This window comes from Acipenser ruthenus, chromosome 2, assembly GCF_902713425.1.
Source record: "Acipenser ruthenus chromosome 2, fAciRut3.2 maternal haplotype, whole genome shotgun sequence".
Taxonomy (NCBI): domain Eukaryota; kingdom Metazoa; phylum Chordata; class Actinopteri; order Acipenseriformes; family Acipenseridae; genus Acipenser; species Acipenser ruthenus.
The window spans coordinates 89,255,441-89,270,356 of NC_081190.1; the positions used below are offsets into that span (position 1 = coordinate 89,255,441).

At 40.7% G+C, this 14,916-nt stretch overlaps 1 protein-coding gene across 4 annotated transcripts in view; it reads right to left on the bottom strand.

The window, feature by feature from the left end:
* The window catches only part of tesk1b (testis associated actin remodelling kinase 1b), a 49,189-nt gene that overhangs the window by 17,404 nt on the left and 16,869 nt on the right, over window positions 1-14,916 (bottom strand). For all 4 annotated transcript variants that reach the window (XM_034015196.3, XM_034015195.3, XM_034015194.3 and 1 more), the window contains exons 3-6: window positions 6,559-6,680; window positions 5,947-5,995; window positions 3,489-3,635; window positions 2,979-3,061 (exon numbers count right to left, since the gene is read on the bottom strand). In XM_034015196.3, the coding sequence (XP_033871087.3) occupies window positions 2,979-3,061; window positions 3,489-3,635; window positions 5,947-5,995; window positions 6,559-6,680 (401 nt within the window). The remainder of the gene's footprint in view (window positions 1-2,978; window positions 3,062-3,488; window positions 3,636-5,946; window positions 5,996-6,558; window positions 6,681-14,916) is intronic.

Sequence of the window (14,916 nt, forward strand, 5' to 3'; positions counted from 1 at the left end):
CCTGTCCGACCCAGCCCATGACATCAGGTATCCAGAGTGTGGACTCCAATTCAATAAAATCCACAGAAATGGGCAATTCGTATTCTTACTAGCAGCCCTATTTAAAGGTATGAGGACACATACTGTTACCTCAATTGAAAATAAGGATACTATATACAAACAAGAGAACACAATGTAGTAGGTGTTAGTTAACCCCCACAAATGCAGAGGAGCCTGGGTCTTTTGCACAGTGCGGTGTGCGGGGTCGCAAGTTCACATCCAGCCTCCGTCCTGTTAAACTAGCCAACAACCTTCAGCGAAACACATGCATGGAGGAGTATGGTGCCTGGCCCTGCTTTCAAAACAGCCAGTCATGTTTTAAAAGACTGGTCCCATGCCATCAGAGACAGGATTAAAAAATGGGACTTAATACTTGCACGGAAGGCTTCAATTATAAAATCAGAGTTGAGAGGAGGAATCAGAAAGTTTACAATCCTGCACCAGGGCTGTACAGACTGTGGGACAGAAGGGTGTAAATGAAAGACATCCTGTAGTGATCTCAACTCAAGGGAGAGAGGGAGAGAGGGAGAGAGAGAGAGACACACAGAGAGAGAGAGAGAGAGAGAGAGAGGGGGGAGGTCTCTGAATAGATGGTTATTCACCGCTTTAAAAATGGGCAGACACGTTGCTTGCTCTAATTTAAGAAACAGGACAATGAGGGAAGGCAATGGAGATGGCACCAGGCAGCCTCTGTGGAGGACAGATGCTATACAGGGGTCCCTACTAGAGGAAAGCACCAAATTGTCGACTAGAAAAGGAACAGTCAACCTCAGAAACTGGTAGTCTACTTAGTTGTAAAGTGCTCACCCTCTTTAATTCTGGATACTCCTGCTACAACCTGCTCCGTATACAGACAGACAGACTCTGCATTGTACTGTAGGTGTCATGTGCTCCACTAGCTCTATATAAAAACTTGGCTCCGTGGCAGTGTTGACTATTGTGTCCATTAAGACGAGGGATGGCCAATCATAGACATATACATATACTTAACCGCGGTACGAATGCCTCAATTAGCTTACAGAACGAGTCTTAACCCTTTGGAGTAGTTCTAAAATGCCCTGTCGCTCCTATGGAAGCAAGATTTTATTTTTATATGTCTTCTGCATGCGCTTGATTATTACGAGTACAGCGTACAAAAATGCTGAAAGCTATATGTATGTATGTAATGAATACTGACGAAATACACACACACACACATCATTTTTACCGTTAATAACTAGAACAAATAAATACATTTTTCTATTTAGTCCTAGGGACAGGTTTTGACTAAAAAATAACATGTAGACAATAAACAGGGTGGAACAACCACAACACCACGTGGGTGCGGAGGGAGTGAGAGTGTCTAATGCTTCAGCGTATGATACTCCTGAAGCATGGAGCAACGCACAGAGCTTGGCGCCGCCTCTTCGCTGTCACTTGATGTTGATGGTAAATATTCTTCACTTATGTCTTCACTGACACCTGATTCAGTGGAAGAATTGTATGTATTTGAATTTAAATCTGAATCTGAATTCAGTATTATTACTAATACTTCTTTCTCACTGAGCGATTTTCGCTAGTTTACAAACTGTTGACATTTTTGTGACTGGGTTTATTATATGTAATTCAGTCAATATCTGGCAGAGGGCGCAAGAGACCAACAAAAGGTGCTACAGAAACCTAGTGTTAAAATATTATGCGATCAGGAGTTTTGTAGGCTCAGTAATTAAAGTTTAAAGTTGCAGAACGTACCGGTAGGTTCGTACTCCCTGGGGACCAAAGAACAGAGAACATACCGGTACGTTCGTACTGCTCAAGGGGTTAAATACCACTTATCCAATTTCCATTTAACTATTCATTGTCATTTTCTTATTCTATACTATCCTGTATGTACTGCTGATGTCTTGGTCATCAACATTGCTTTCATTTTGAATTTACAGACCTATTATTGACACACTTGTTAACTCATCCAATCCCTGTACTGTCCGTGTACAGAGGTGGATTCATAAACTGAAACAAAGTCCAGGCTGCTTCATAGTCTCTAGCTCAATGTACACTGACATGCTTATCTTCAGGGAATTGAGATTACAAGTCAGGGAAACAGCCCTGTGTACTCAATTGTGAGCACTTTATTATCACATTTAGGGAGTCGTTTTCAAACCAGCATTTAATCATTTCAGTCCTGGTGGGACCTTAAGGTCCTGTCTTAGTGCCGTATGTTAACGTGATTTCCAAAGGCATATGTTGGAACCTCACTGGACTCCTAGGTCCCAGTCTGAGGTAGTGCATAAATATATGTATTTTTCTCCTGTTCTCATGGTTAATAAAAAGGAGTTCCTTTTTAAATAACTTAATTTCAACAAAATAATTCAGGACTGAATGGGTTAAAACCCCCAAGAATGATCTGCAGTGGCAAAAGTGGCTCATTAAAAAATAAATTGTGAAATTCTATACAAATTTTAGATTGCATGGGATGTAATAAAATATAAAATCTGTGCCAGATACTTTTTATTTCTTCACACTAGTTAAGAATGATTTGCAGTGTCATTTGTTTTTATGCGAGTCCCTGAGGATGAGAGCCAATCATGCGCACACAATTTATATCAGAGATTGACAAATATCAAGTACAGAAGAGTCAAGCAATGTAAAGTGCAAGATCATGCTATTGGAGCTCTGGACATCAGTACCAAGTTGAAAACACACACAACAGTAATGGCTGAACCTGATAAAAAGGCACTGGCATACTCAAAGCTGTGACACCGGGTAAATAAATGCTCTCCGGTGGCTTTTTTAGATTAGAGGTGGTCATGTGATCATGAAGTTGAGGGAACACAAACCACTTTGTGGCTTGGAACTTGGTTTCAGGAGGCTAGGTTTCAGGTCACTGCATGGCACACCAGGGGAGTGATACCTCCAAGTTGCCTCCTAGGTCTCCCGGTCTCCGAGAACCAGGTACTGACCTGTAGTTGGGGATCTTTTCAGCCAGTCCGAAGTCCCCCACCACAGCGCTGAAGCGTCCATCCTCGCAGCGCACCAGACAGTTCTGTGAAGGAGTGAGAGAGAGAGAGAGAGAGAGAGGAGTTGGGGACCTGAGCAGAATGGTATAAATCAGGGCTAATGTCAGTGGTCAACCAGTCTACCTGACATCTGTCTATTTGGAATTCAACCAGGACAGAGTGCTTAACACCCTTGCACTTCTTCAGGAGAAATGACAACACCTGCACTACAAATAAATATGGTCTATAATTATTTACCCATGTATTTTAGCATGGTAGTTCTGCAGCTTTCCCATGGTTATACAATGCATTTACCATAGTTTACCCTGGTTTGCTACGTTTATTAATATGCTTTACTGTACCACGTTATTCTTTACAAAGCTTTCCTATGCTTTATTACACTTTGCTGTGCTTCTACTATGGGGAACGTTTATAAGGGAGGCTAGGAGTGAGGTCCCATCTCCTAACACCTACCTTGGATGTGAGGTCGCGGTGGAAGATCCCTTTGGAGTGCAGGTATCGCAGCCCCTTGGCGATGTCCAGAGACAGCCTCATTCGGACAGACCAGGAAAGGTAGACGTTGCTGTCCAGTAACTGCTCCAGGTTCCCTCCATTGATGTACTGGACAGGGAAAACAGAGAGGGGTTCAGCACAAAGCAGAGACTAACAGCAAACACACACACACGCACACACACAAACACACACACACTGGAGACTGTCACTCATGGAACTGTCTGAACGATGGGAGACTACAGCACGCGAGTGTGGAAACCACAATGTAGACTCCTGTGCGGGTCTGATTTTTACGACCTGCTTCCGACACAGACCTGCTACTACAGGACCCAACCCGAACCCGCAACCCGCTGCAGCACCGTCTTCTTACCTGCGACCCGACCCGCTTTAATAGGACCTGCAACCCGACCCAAACCCGCAACTGTTTGTCCTTTACCTACTGCCTGCGTCAACTGATTCTCTCACATTCACACAGATATCTCTACCATCCTCCACAGAGTTTATACAATAGGTTATACAGCATGGTAGCTTTCTCTAGTGTTCTGCATATATTTTAACATTGTAACACATTAACTATCGCAACTTACTTTACTGTAAAACACCTGTCTATTCCTTTCATGCAACCAGTTGAAAGGGAGCTACACCTGTGCTTTCGCAGAGATAACGTACCAGTTTTGTGACTGTCATACACACAAACATACCAGAAGGTTTTACAAGCAACGAATCCAGTCACATGTTCATTATTTTCATTCGCTATGATTCCAAAAGAATTCCACACTTCTGATTCACCTCTCGAACTATTATCCACTACATGATATAAACCCTGCGCTATCTTTTGTTTCACCTCGTCCACAGACATTTTTAATATCACCAAACAGACGTGATAAAAGGATCTTGCAACATATCAAACAACGAGAACATTGCTTAGTCAGCTGACTCCTCCCTAATCGCCTCCTGCTTTAGTGCAAGAAATACTGGTACATTTACCTTCTAATACGTTATTTAGGAAAGGGTTACAGGAGAGTATGGTGAAAGGACAGAAAACATTTTTACCCGACGCGATGCAGGACTATACCCCAATGCACTTTATATCAGTACTCCATGTCCAATAAGCTGGCTCAACCCAGAACTCGCTTGTTATCCCAAGTCTGGACTTGAACCCTGTCTTTAGAGGTTCATCCCAGTTTCTCAAGCAAAGGACAATTTCCTCAGAGCCAACCACCCTGTCTATCGATTACAAGTTAGACACAGGGCGCTGATCCAAATCAGATCCAACACAAGTGCCGTCCGACAGCAGCACTAAGAAGAGAGAGAGAGCTCTCTCACACACACACACACACACACACACACACACAACACTACATAAATGGCTACTACTGCCCCACACCCTCACAGTTAGGCAAGTGGGAAGCTGTTATGAGCTACTGACAAAGTGCCCTCTGGGCTGTGATGAGCCCATTCAATGGAGAGAGGATTGATTCCTTCTGCCTGGTGAAACTTTAATGAGCAAAAAATATTACCACAAAGGCTCCCCTTTAGGCTAGGATTACCTGACATTATTTCTGTGGTGGTTATATATATATATATATATTTTTTTTTTTTTGTCATATTGTCCATAAATGTTCCACATGTCACAGACAGATGGAAGACTGGAAACTTCCTCCAGAAACAGTTCAGTGTCGGTGGGGCAGGGAAATTACTTCTGCTTCAGTGATGTAGAGAGAACCCTTACACTAATTTAATATTCCTCCCTCCCCCCCCCCCCCATTAATTTAGAGTGCAACTATATTATCCCTTTTTTTCTCCCCAAGGAGGCATAGAGAAGTAGAAACTAGCTCTGGTTGAGGAGGAGAGGCCAGTTGGGGACCGCAAAAGAGAGGTGATGTTAACATCAATGAAAAAGAGTCCGAGGGCCTCAAGTAGGCTGATCCCTGGAGCCAGCATTAAACATCAGCCATCAACACGAGGCTATATGGCATTACCTGGCAGAAAAGTGCTGAAGGCTCATATATTACAATGAAGCTACGTCGGTCTTGGTGAAAGCGAAGCCCATTTTAGCAGTGCCTAACCTTGTTTCAGGTCATTCACATTTTGTCTCTAACGTGGCTCTTGGAATTGTAGTTCTCCCTTTTAACCACTGCCTTACAGTATACTTTCCTACCCTCAGTTAGGATTATAAATAGGGGTTAGAACATTTAAGTTTGATTTTTTTTTTGTTTCTTTTTAAAGTGTATTTGTTTAGTTCCGTATCGTGCTTATCAGAAAGCAGTTTATTATAATTTTATTTTCATTTTCAGTAGTATTAGCTGTAGAGACACTGGTTTCCTCCTCCCTTGAAACCTGCCTGCTCAATGATTATAGTTAAATAGTTTCACATTAATACTGTATTCTTTGATTAAATAATACAAATAAATCATACCTCAGTGAGTGCATGGAGCTGCCCCTCATTAACACAGACTCCCAGGAACCTGTGAGTGAGTGAGTGAGCGAGCGAGCAAGCAAGCAAGCAAGCCAGAGAGAGAAAGAAAGAAAGAAAGAAAGAAAGAAAGAAAGAAAGAAAGAAAGAACCAACTGGATTATAAAGTTTAGTTCTTTTTCTCAACAAATAAGACATGTTATTGCTGATCTGTGTTTATACAATAAAACAGACAAGGACATAACAGACAGGAGCTTCACGTGCATTATAAAAAAGTAAAAACAGAAAACATTACTGGAGTTGACCCTTCAAATTACTATAACATATTAAGTTATTATCAACCAATACCAATTTCTACTCCAAGCCATGTTTATGTACTTTATCATTTGAAACATTTTGTACTAAGCAGATGAAAAACATTTTGACCAAGTTCAGATTTAAAAGGCTGAAGATTCTATTATTTGTTTTATTGCAGAAAAAAAAAGTGGAGATGCTTTTCCGAAAGTCCTGCCTTGATTGAGACTGATCTAACAAGAGGCTGTTAGGATACTTTTGGCAGTAACTTGAAAATAAACTAATAAATGTGAGGAGAGAGAAAGAGAGAGACAGACTCACCGCAGGATGTTGGGGTGGGACAGTCGGTTCATGAGCTGCACCTCACGCAGCATGTTCGCACGGTTACTCATCAGCTTGTTCATCTTCAGAACCATCACCTGCCCCGAAATCCTGTGTCTCACCTGCAGGTGGGGGGTAGAGAACAAACACATCATCAAGAGAGAAAGAAAGAAAGAAAGAAAGAAAGAAAGAAAGAAAGAAAGAAAGAAAGAAAGAGAGGGAAAGAGAAAGAGAAAGAGACATCGAGCCCAATACCCAAACACTACTTCATAAAGTGATGATGTAATCCAGCACCCAGTCAGCTCCCCAGTGTGAGCGCAAGCGATTATACAATACAAGGTACCAGCCGGGGAGTTAAGGAAGAGCACATGGCTGGCTGCGTCCTGGAAGAATGTGGGAACGAGGGCAAGAAAGGTAGGCAGAGCCGCCCCTGTCAATGAGCAAGTTTTGTGTATTTACTCACTCATTTTATTGATTTGTCAAATGATATTGTCATTGTGTAACATTTAAATGCAGACACAATCAATATGGTGTCTGGCAGGCAATGCAGCTCTTTAAAAATAAATAAATCAATCCAGTGATCCAATGAATAAATCACTTAAACAACTGTGAACCCAGGGCTCTGCCACATGGTGTTGACTCAGGCGAGTCCAGGCATCTACACTGCTGTGCAAAAGTCTTAGACACATTGCACTTTTCTACTCTGATGCATTATGAGCATCAACAATTTACTCAAAAGCCTTCACTAGTGTTTTCTACTATTATAACAACCTTGACTTGCATAAAGAAGGAAAAACATTGAGTGAAATAGCTTGCATCACTTGATTTTCAAGGTGTGGTATCCGAAGCATAAATCAACAAGTACAGAGAAACATCATCTGTAATTGACAAACCCAGGACTAGAAGACCCAAAAAGCTGTCTAACAAGGATGAGCAATACTTGAAGATAGCATCTTTAAGGAATAGAAAAAAGACAAGCATTGACTTGACAACAGAACTGGCAGAAGGCACAGGTGTTGTTGTCCATCAAATCAACAGTACGAAGGTCACTCCTGAAATCAAAGGACTTTAAAGGATGTGTTGCAGTAAGAATACCTCTTAAGAAAGGGCAACAAGACTAAAAGGCTACAATATGCACAAGAACACAAAAATTGGACTATGGAACAATGGTCAAAAAGGTGCTTTGGACTGTTGATGGATGGACAACGACACCTGTACCTTCTGCCAGTTCTGTTGTCAATTCAACGAAGCATGTTAAACATCCCTCTATTGTCAGTAGTAATGCAGTCCTTCATTTTATTTTATTATCTGGAATTGCCAATTATTTTACCCCTGATTTTCTCCCAATTTTGGAATGTCCGATCATTCAACCTGGCTCACCACTGCAACCCCTGCACTAACTCGGGAGAGACGAAGACGAAACATGTCCCGTCAACCATCCTGTTTTTTTCGCACTGCAAGCCCACCATGAAGCCATTACAGAACTGCAGCACTGGAGGACCATACAGTTCTGAATTGCACACAGGCAGGCCACAGGGGTCGCTGGCACACGGTGAGCCAATAATTCCCCAGCCGACCTAAACCCTCCCCGCCCAGGCAGCACTTGGTCAATTGTGTGCCGCCCACTGGAAATTCCCGGCCAGTCGGCCTGGAATCAAAAATGGCGATCTCCAAGCTATAGAGCGCATCGTGTACTCCAGGCAGAGTGCCTTTACTGGATGCACCACTGTGGAGGCACAGTCCTTCATTTTTGAACAGTACTGTATAGCACTTCACCTGACACCCCTTCACTCACCATTAAAGTGGCTTCAGTTTATTCAAGCATAAAGTAGCCAACCCCACTTTATTGCGTCAACCTCTTTCCACAAAAAGCAGGTGTTGGAGACGGGACAGACAGGCATGGCACGCAAGGCATTTTGCCGCCTGTATCGCTGCCACTGCTTGAATATGGTGGACAATCCCGCTAGTCCCACAGGGACGTGGAGCGGTGCCGCTCAAATCGAATCCAGAGCGATTTTTTCTGGCTGCCACGCGGTACCGGCGGTGGATTAGCCAATCACAGCCAAGTGGTGACAACACGTGCTTGCCAGGAAAAATCATGAATGGAACTGTGGTCTACGGAGGTGTCCAAGCACCCTGAAGTGCTTGATCCCTCCCATATTTCATACAAGGACAGGCAGGTCAGTAGTTTATACATCACCCCTGATAAGCATCCTTCCCTTAGCCAATTTGATACGGTTATCACTTCTTGCCTTTTTTGTTATTATTTCTGCAGTTCACTACGATTTTTTATAAATAACTGGCTGTAAAATGATATATTTTCTAACTTCAGGCTACTTGCTGTCAGCAATGTATTATATGTTTCTTTGCTAAGTTGATCACTCATTTCATACATCTGCAAATGACAGAAACAACTTTGAAAAACAAACCAGTGTTTTATTTAGTAGATTATATGGGGGGCATTACAGCTATAAAAGTTTTGCATCACACCCTATAGAATTAAGAATGTTACATTAACATATTTAATTACATATCGCTGTGTGTATATATATATGTATAATTATATATATATATATATATATATATATATATATATATATATATATATATATATATATATATATATATATATATACACACACACACACACACACACACACACACACACACACAGTACTGTGCAAAAGTTTTAGGCAAGTGTGAAAAAATGCTGTAAAGTAAGAATGCTTTCAAAAATAGACATGTTAATAGTTTATATTTATCAATTAACAAAATGCAAAGTGAGTGAACAGAAGAAAAATCTACATCAAATCAATATTTGGTGTGACCACCCTTTGCCAATTCTTCTAGCTACACTTGCACACAGTTTTTGAAGGAACTCGGCAGGTAGGTTGGCCCAAACATGTTGGAGAACTAACCACAGTTCTTCTGTGGATTTAGGCAGCCTCAGTTGCTTCTCTCTCTTCATGTAATCCCAGACAGACTCGATGATGTTGAGATCAGGGCTCTGTGGGGGCCATACCATCACTTCCAGGACTCCTTGTTCTTCTTTACGCTGAAGATAGTTCTTAATGACTTTCGCTGTATGTTTGGGTCGTTGTCATGCTGCAGAATAAATTTGGGGCCAATCAGATGCCTCCCTGATGGTATTGCATGATGGATAAGTATCTGCCTGTACTTCTCAGCATTGAGGAGACCATTAATTCTGACCAAATCCCCAACTCCATTTGCAGAAATGCAGCCCCAAACTTGCAAGGAACCTCCACCATGCTTCACTGTTGCCTGCAGACACTCATTCGTGTACCGCTCTCCAGCCCTTCGGCGAACAAACTGCCTTCTGCTACAGCCAAATATTTCAAATTTTGACTCATCAGTCCAGAGCACCTGCTGCCATTTTTCTGCACCCCCGTTCCTGTGTTTTCGTGCATAGTTGAGTCGCTTGGCCTTGTTTCCATGTCGGAGGTATGGCTTTTTGGCCGCAAGTCTTCCATGAAGGCCACTTCTGACCAGACTTCTCCGGACAGTAGATGGGTGTACCAGGGTCCCACTGTTTTCTGCCAATTCTAAGCTGATGGCACTGCTGGACATCTTCCGATTGCGAAGGGAAGTAAGCATGATGTGTCTTTCATCTGCTGCAGTAAGTTTCCTTGGCCGACCACTGCGTCTACGGTCCTCAACGTTGCCCGTTTCTTTGTGCTTCTTCAAAAGAGCTTGGACAGCACATCTGGAAACCCCTGTCTGCCTTGAAATTTCTGCCTGGGAGAGACCTTGCTGATGCAGTATAACTACCTTGTGTCTTGTTGCTGTGCTCAGTCTTGCCATGGTGTATGACTTTTGATAGTAAACTGTCTTCAGCAACCTCACCTTGTTAGCTGAGTTTGGCTGTTCCTCACCCAGTTTTATTCCTCCTACACAGCTGTTTCTGTTTCAGTTAATGATTGTGTTTCAACCTACATATTGAATTGATGATCATTAGCACCTGTTTGGTATAATTGTTTAATCATACACCTGACTATATGCCTACAAAATCCCTGACTTTGTGCAAGTGTACCTAGAAGAATTGATGCTGTTTTGAAGGCAAAGGGTGGTCACACCAAATATGGATTTGATTTAGATTTTTCTTCTGTTCACTCACTTTGCATTTAGTTAATTGATAAATATAATCTATTAACATATCTATTTTTGAAAGCATTTTTTCACACCTTTTGCACAGTACTGTATATATATATATATATATATATATATATATATAAAATTTATTTAACATCATGCAAATCGAAGAAACTACAAAATGATATCGCAAAAGTCTACCGGAAACTACAATATTAGGATGTGTGTATTTATATATATATATATATTATATATATATATATATATACATACATACATACATCCATCCTAATACTCTGCTAGGTGATGCAAAACTGTTGACCACATGTAATAGGCTTTTAAATGGTCCCAGTGTTTACTGTCTCATTAAACGCAGAATGAAGAACGCTAAAACGAGAGGACAACATTAATAAATGACTAGTCTGTATTAATGTTAATACAATTACGAATAGTGATTGTAATCGTGTGGACTGCATTTATTCTTTTTTAAATTGTAGATTAAAATCGCTTATTAAAGTGTTGCACCCTTGTTTGCATGCAGTTTCTTCGTTCTGCATGCACCAAAACACGTACATTAAAAGCCAATTTTACTATTAATGGCTAGCAGAGATCAATCGAATTCTTAAAAGGGGAAGAAAACATCGGGGGGTGGGGGAAAACAACAATCCTCAATATAACAATAATATTCAAGTTATATTTACTAACCCCTAAAAAGGAGATATTTAATATTAGAAAGCTATTTTTTCACAGTTAATTTTTTTAAAAAAAATGACCACTTAAAACTAGCGTCTCTAGTGGCAAATCACACCGCCATTTCTACTGTGGCTTATTGTCTGAGATTGTCAAAGACAATGTAAATGATACAAACTGCACCGATCTCAAAAGACATCCAGCTGCACAGAACTTTACTGCACTTTATCTGGTAATAACCCCTCTCCTCCCTTGTTTACAACACTCTGTCTGTAAGCTACCTTCAAACCAATAAACTTCAGTCAAACACTAGGTATGCACATTCATTCCCATTTGTGTCAGTACACTCCATAACCTAATGGTGAATATTTTTTGTAGTTTACTATTATTATTATTATTATTTCACTTCTTCAGATAATGACTCCTCTCCTGTAGCTTCTGTCTTTTCTGAAGGTTGCTGTTTAAATGCTTGCTGTTCATCCTGGTCCACTTCTGACACTGAAGACCATTTGAATGTATTTTATGTATGGGGTGTAGCTAGGATTGCCAGCTGTCCAGGTTTGACCTGGACAGTCCAGGAATTGGCATCTGTGTCCGGGTGGCAGGAATTAACAAACCCAGACGCTTCAATGTCTGGTTTTAAGTGAACGCATAAGAAAACACCAACCTTTGTTTAATATTTTCTTTGACATACCGTATAACAGGACAGTTTGGAGTGTAATTTATTTTGGCTTTATTGGCGGTTTGGATTTGATCACCAATAATACTTCCACCAAATCAGAGTGTGGTATACTGTGTGCGATCCCACCCTCTGACAGACCCCTGGTATGCAGCACAGGTTAAAGAAGCGTGTGCTGTACATGGGAAAGAATGTGTTGGATGTCAAAGTGCATATGGAGTTTAGCAGTGAGTGATGAAGCCAGTTTGCTTAAAAATAAAAAAAAATTAAAAGCAGACCAGACATTTCCATCAATGGATTTAGGAAATCTGGAATTTATGATGCAATCAGAAACTCAGAGGCTGTGTAAACTGTGCCAGCTACTGTGGTACCTGTAGGACTGTTCTTTTTAAGGTTAAGCAGTTTTGTGTTATTTAATTTATTTTATTTTTTACAATGGGTTAATTAAGTAGCAGCCAAAATTGTTTATGCCAGACGTGTTAGAAAGTCTGTAACAAAATGGTGCAAATTTGCTTTGGATTGTTACTGTCGATACGTGTAGATACTACTCTCCACCGTGCAGGTATCGCAAAGCCCCTAAACAATATGTTAAAATAAATTCGTTCTGCAGGGTATATAAAAAAAGCTGACTTTGCCAGTGCTTGCTAATCTATTAACCAGTTTTAAATTTGAAAGCGTTTTACTTTTTCGGCTTTATTGTTAAAGTTTTCAGACGTGCAATACGGTCCTACATTTACTAAATGATACTGTGATCATTCCACTGTGTTATGTTAATGGACCATAGCTAAGTTTTAAAACAGTTTTAAAACAGAGTTAGCAAATGCCTATTGTTAACTGCAGTTGGTAATCCTTTCCAATTACTGACATCTTAAAATGTAAGGGCCATATAAGAACGATAAATATTGTAACACATTTTTAGAAGGTCTTCTTTGTTGTTCTCCAAGTTACTGCAGTGACATTGTAGATGCTATAACGACTTATTGTAAGTTAGATACTGCTTTGCAGACACATTTCATAAAGTAAACATGTATTTGAATGTTTTTTAAATTAAAAGCAGAAATACAAAAATGACATTTTTCTTTATGAACATGCAAAGTGATAAATGCCATTTCAAAAACCGTCAATCTACCAAGGTAGCAAATCTAATTTAATCATATCATTCCAAGTGGTTACCCACCACGGTGTGGTACTGACAACTACTGAACTGTACCATTCAATTTTTCTACAATATTTTAAGAAAAATCAGTCGCATAGTGCATACCGCTCAAGTGTGCCCGGGTGCAGACTAGCGGTACCACCCAGTGAAAATGCCCAGCGGTGCCACATCACACCTGTCTGTCTGTCCTGGTCTTAAATCTGCATAAAGTTGCACTGCCTGTTCAACGAGTTTACTAAACAAATGTTGTTTCTCAGCAGACACTTAAAAATAAACAGAGACATGAGCTGGCAGGTTCAGAGCTGAGCAGAGAGGCTCCAGATGAACTGTGCGTGCTTGAAGAGCACCCTGAGACTGTGCGTGCTTGAAGAGCTCTGGAATCCCTTTGTACTGCGCCTTTGTGCTATTTTGACTTTTCCCCTCCCTCTCTTTCAGCACTGGGCATCGTTCCACTGAGCTGCAGGGCAGTCCCTCTCCCTCTCCCTCTCCCTCTCCCTCTCAACAGCAGGCCCCAGCACATAATACCCAAACTGCTTGAAAACACAAGCCCTAACTCTCTCTCTCTCAACAATCCATAATGAATATGAAGAATACAAACAATAAGGCTGTAAAATGAAAAAAACACTGGCGTAGAACACCATTTTATTTTACTAAAATCTTTAACCAAAAACATACTATTTCATGAAGACCTTGCCTTGATTTTTACAGCTTCAGCGTATAGGATTGATGTATCGTAAATCACTGATCAAATAATGTAGGTTAAAATTAAAGTAAAATTTGAACTAACCAAAAAAAGAAAAAGTATAAAATTATGACTATAAATAATACTAAACCAAGTCTGATTTGTAATTTTTTTTTTAAATGCTTATGACAGTTAAGAAAATGTAAGTGTTGTATCCGTCATGTTTACATGCAAAGACTTTAAAATAACTTCTGTGGGTCACCGTTTCTTTAGCTTCATAAGGTACACAAGGAATTGAGCGGCTGTTCAGTTGGATTCTTCCTAAAACACATTTGAGAGTGACTCAAGTATTACAAGGAAATTAACAATTTGGATGACCAGATCCAACCTGTCAGTACATTTTAAACCCAGTTTCATGCACCTCATTGCAAAATAAGAAAATTAGCATCACTTTTATTTGTGGGACACATATGTCACTTGTGCCGTAAATGAATTAAAATGTCTAGCTGTGTTTCTCAGCGGGAATGTAAACCTTTACTGTTGAACGCATTGTACATTCTCTGATTTTATCAAAGAGGAAAACTGTAGGTTCCAGTGCTCGACTCCCTCAAATCACTCAAAGTATTCAGCCAGCAGAGAACAGACCGTCATTTATTCACCCTGCGATTCCAGAGCAAATTGGGAGGTTGTGCTACAATAGGCCTGTCCTGCAGCCGAGAGGAACAGCACAGGAAAGTCAAGAACAGGAAGGGAGGGGTGCTAATGCCAGCTCTGACTGGACAGGACACTGCAGTGGACTGTACTGTGACAGTAGGATTAACATAAAGGATGGTTCTAATAGAGCTCTCTATTAACAGGGTTAGAAATGCATACTAGCCCTGCACCCAGTCCTGGATTTCTAAACTATCATCAATTGAGTATATTATTTAAATTATTAAGTAGCCAGCAGTTTGAGCAACCCATGTTAAACATATTGTTCCTTCCCTTACAGCTGCATGAACAACTCCTAACAGTCAACCTACAAATGCAGATGAGGCTTAT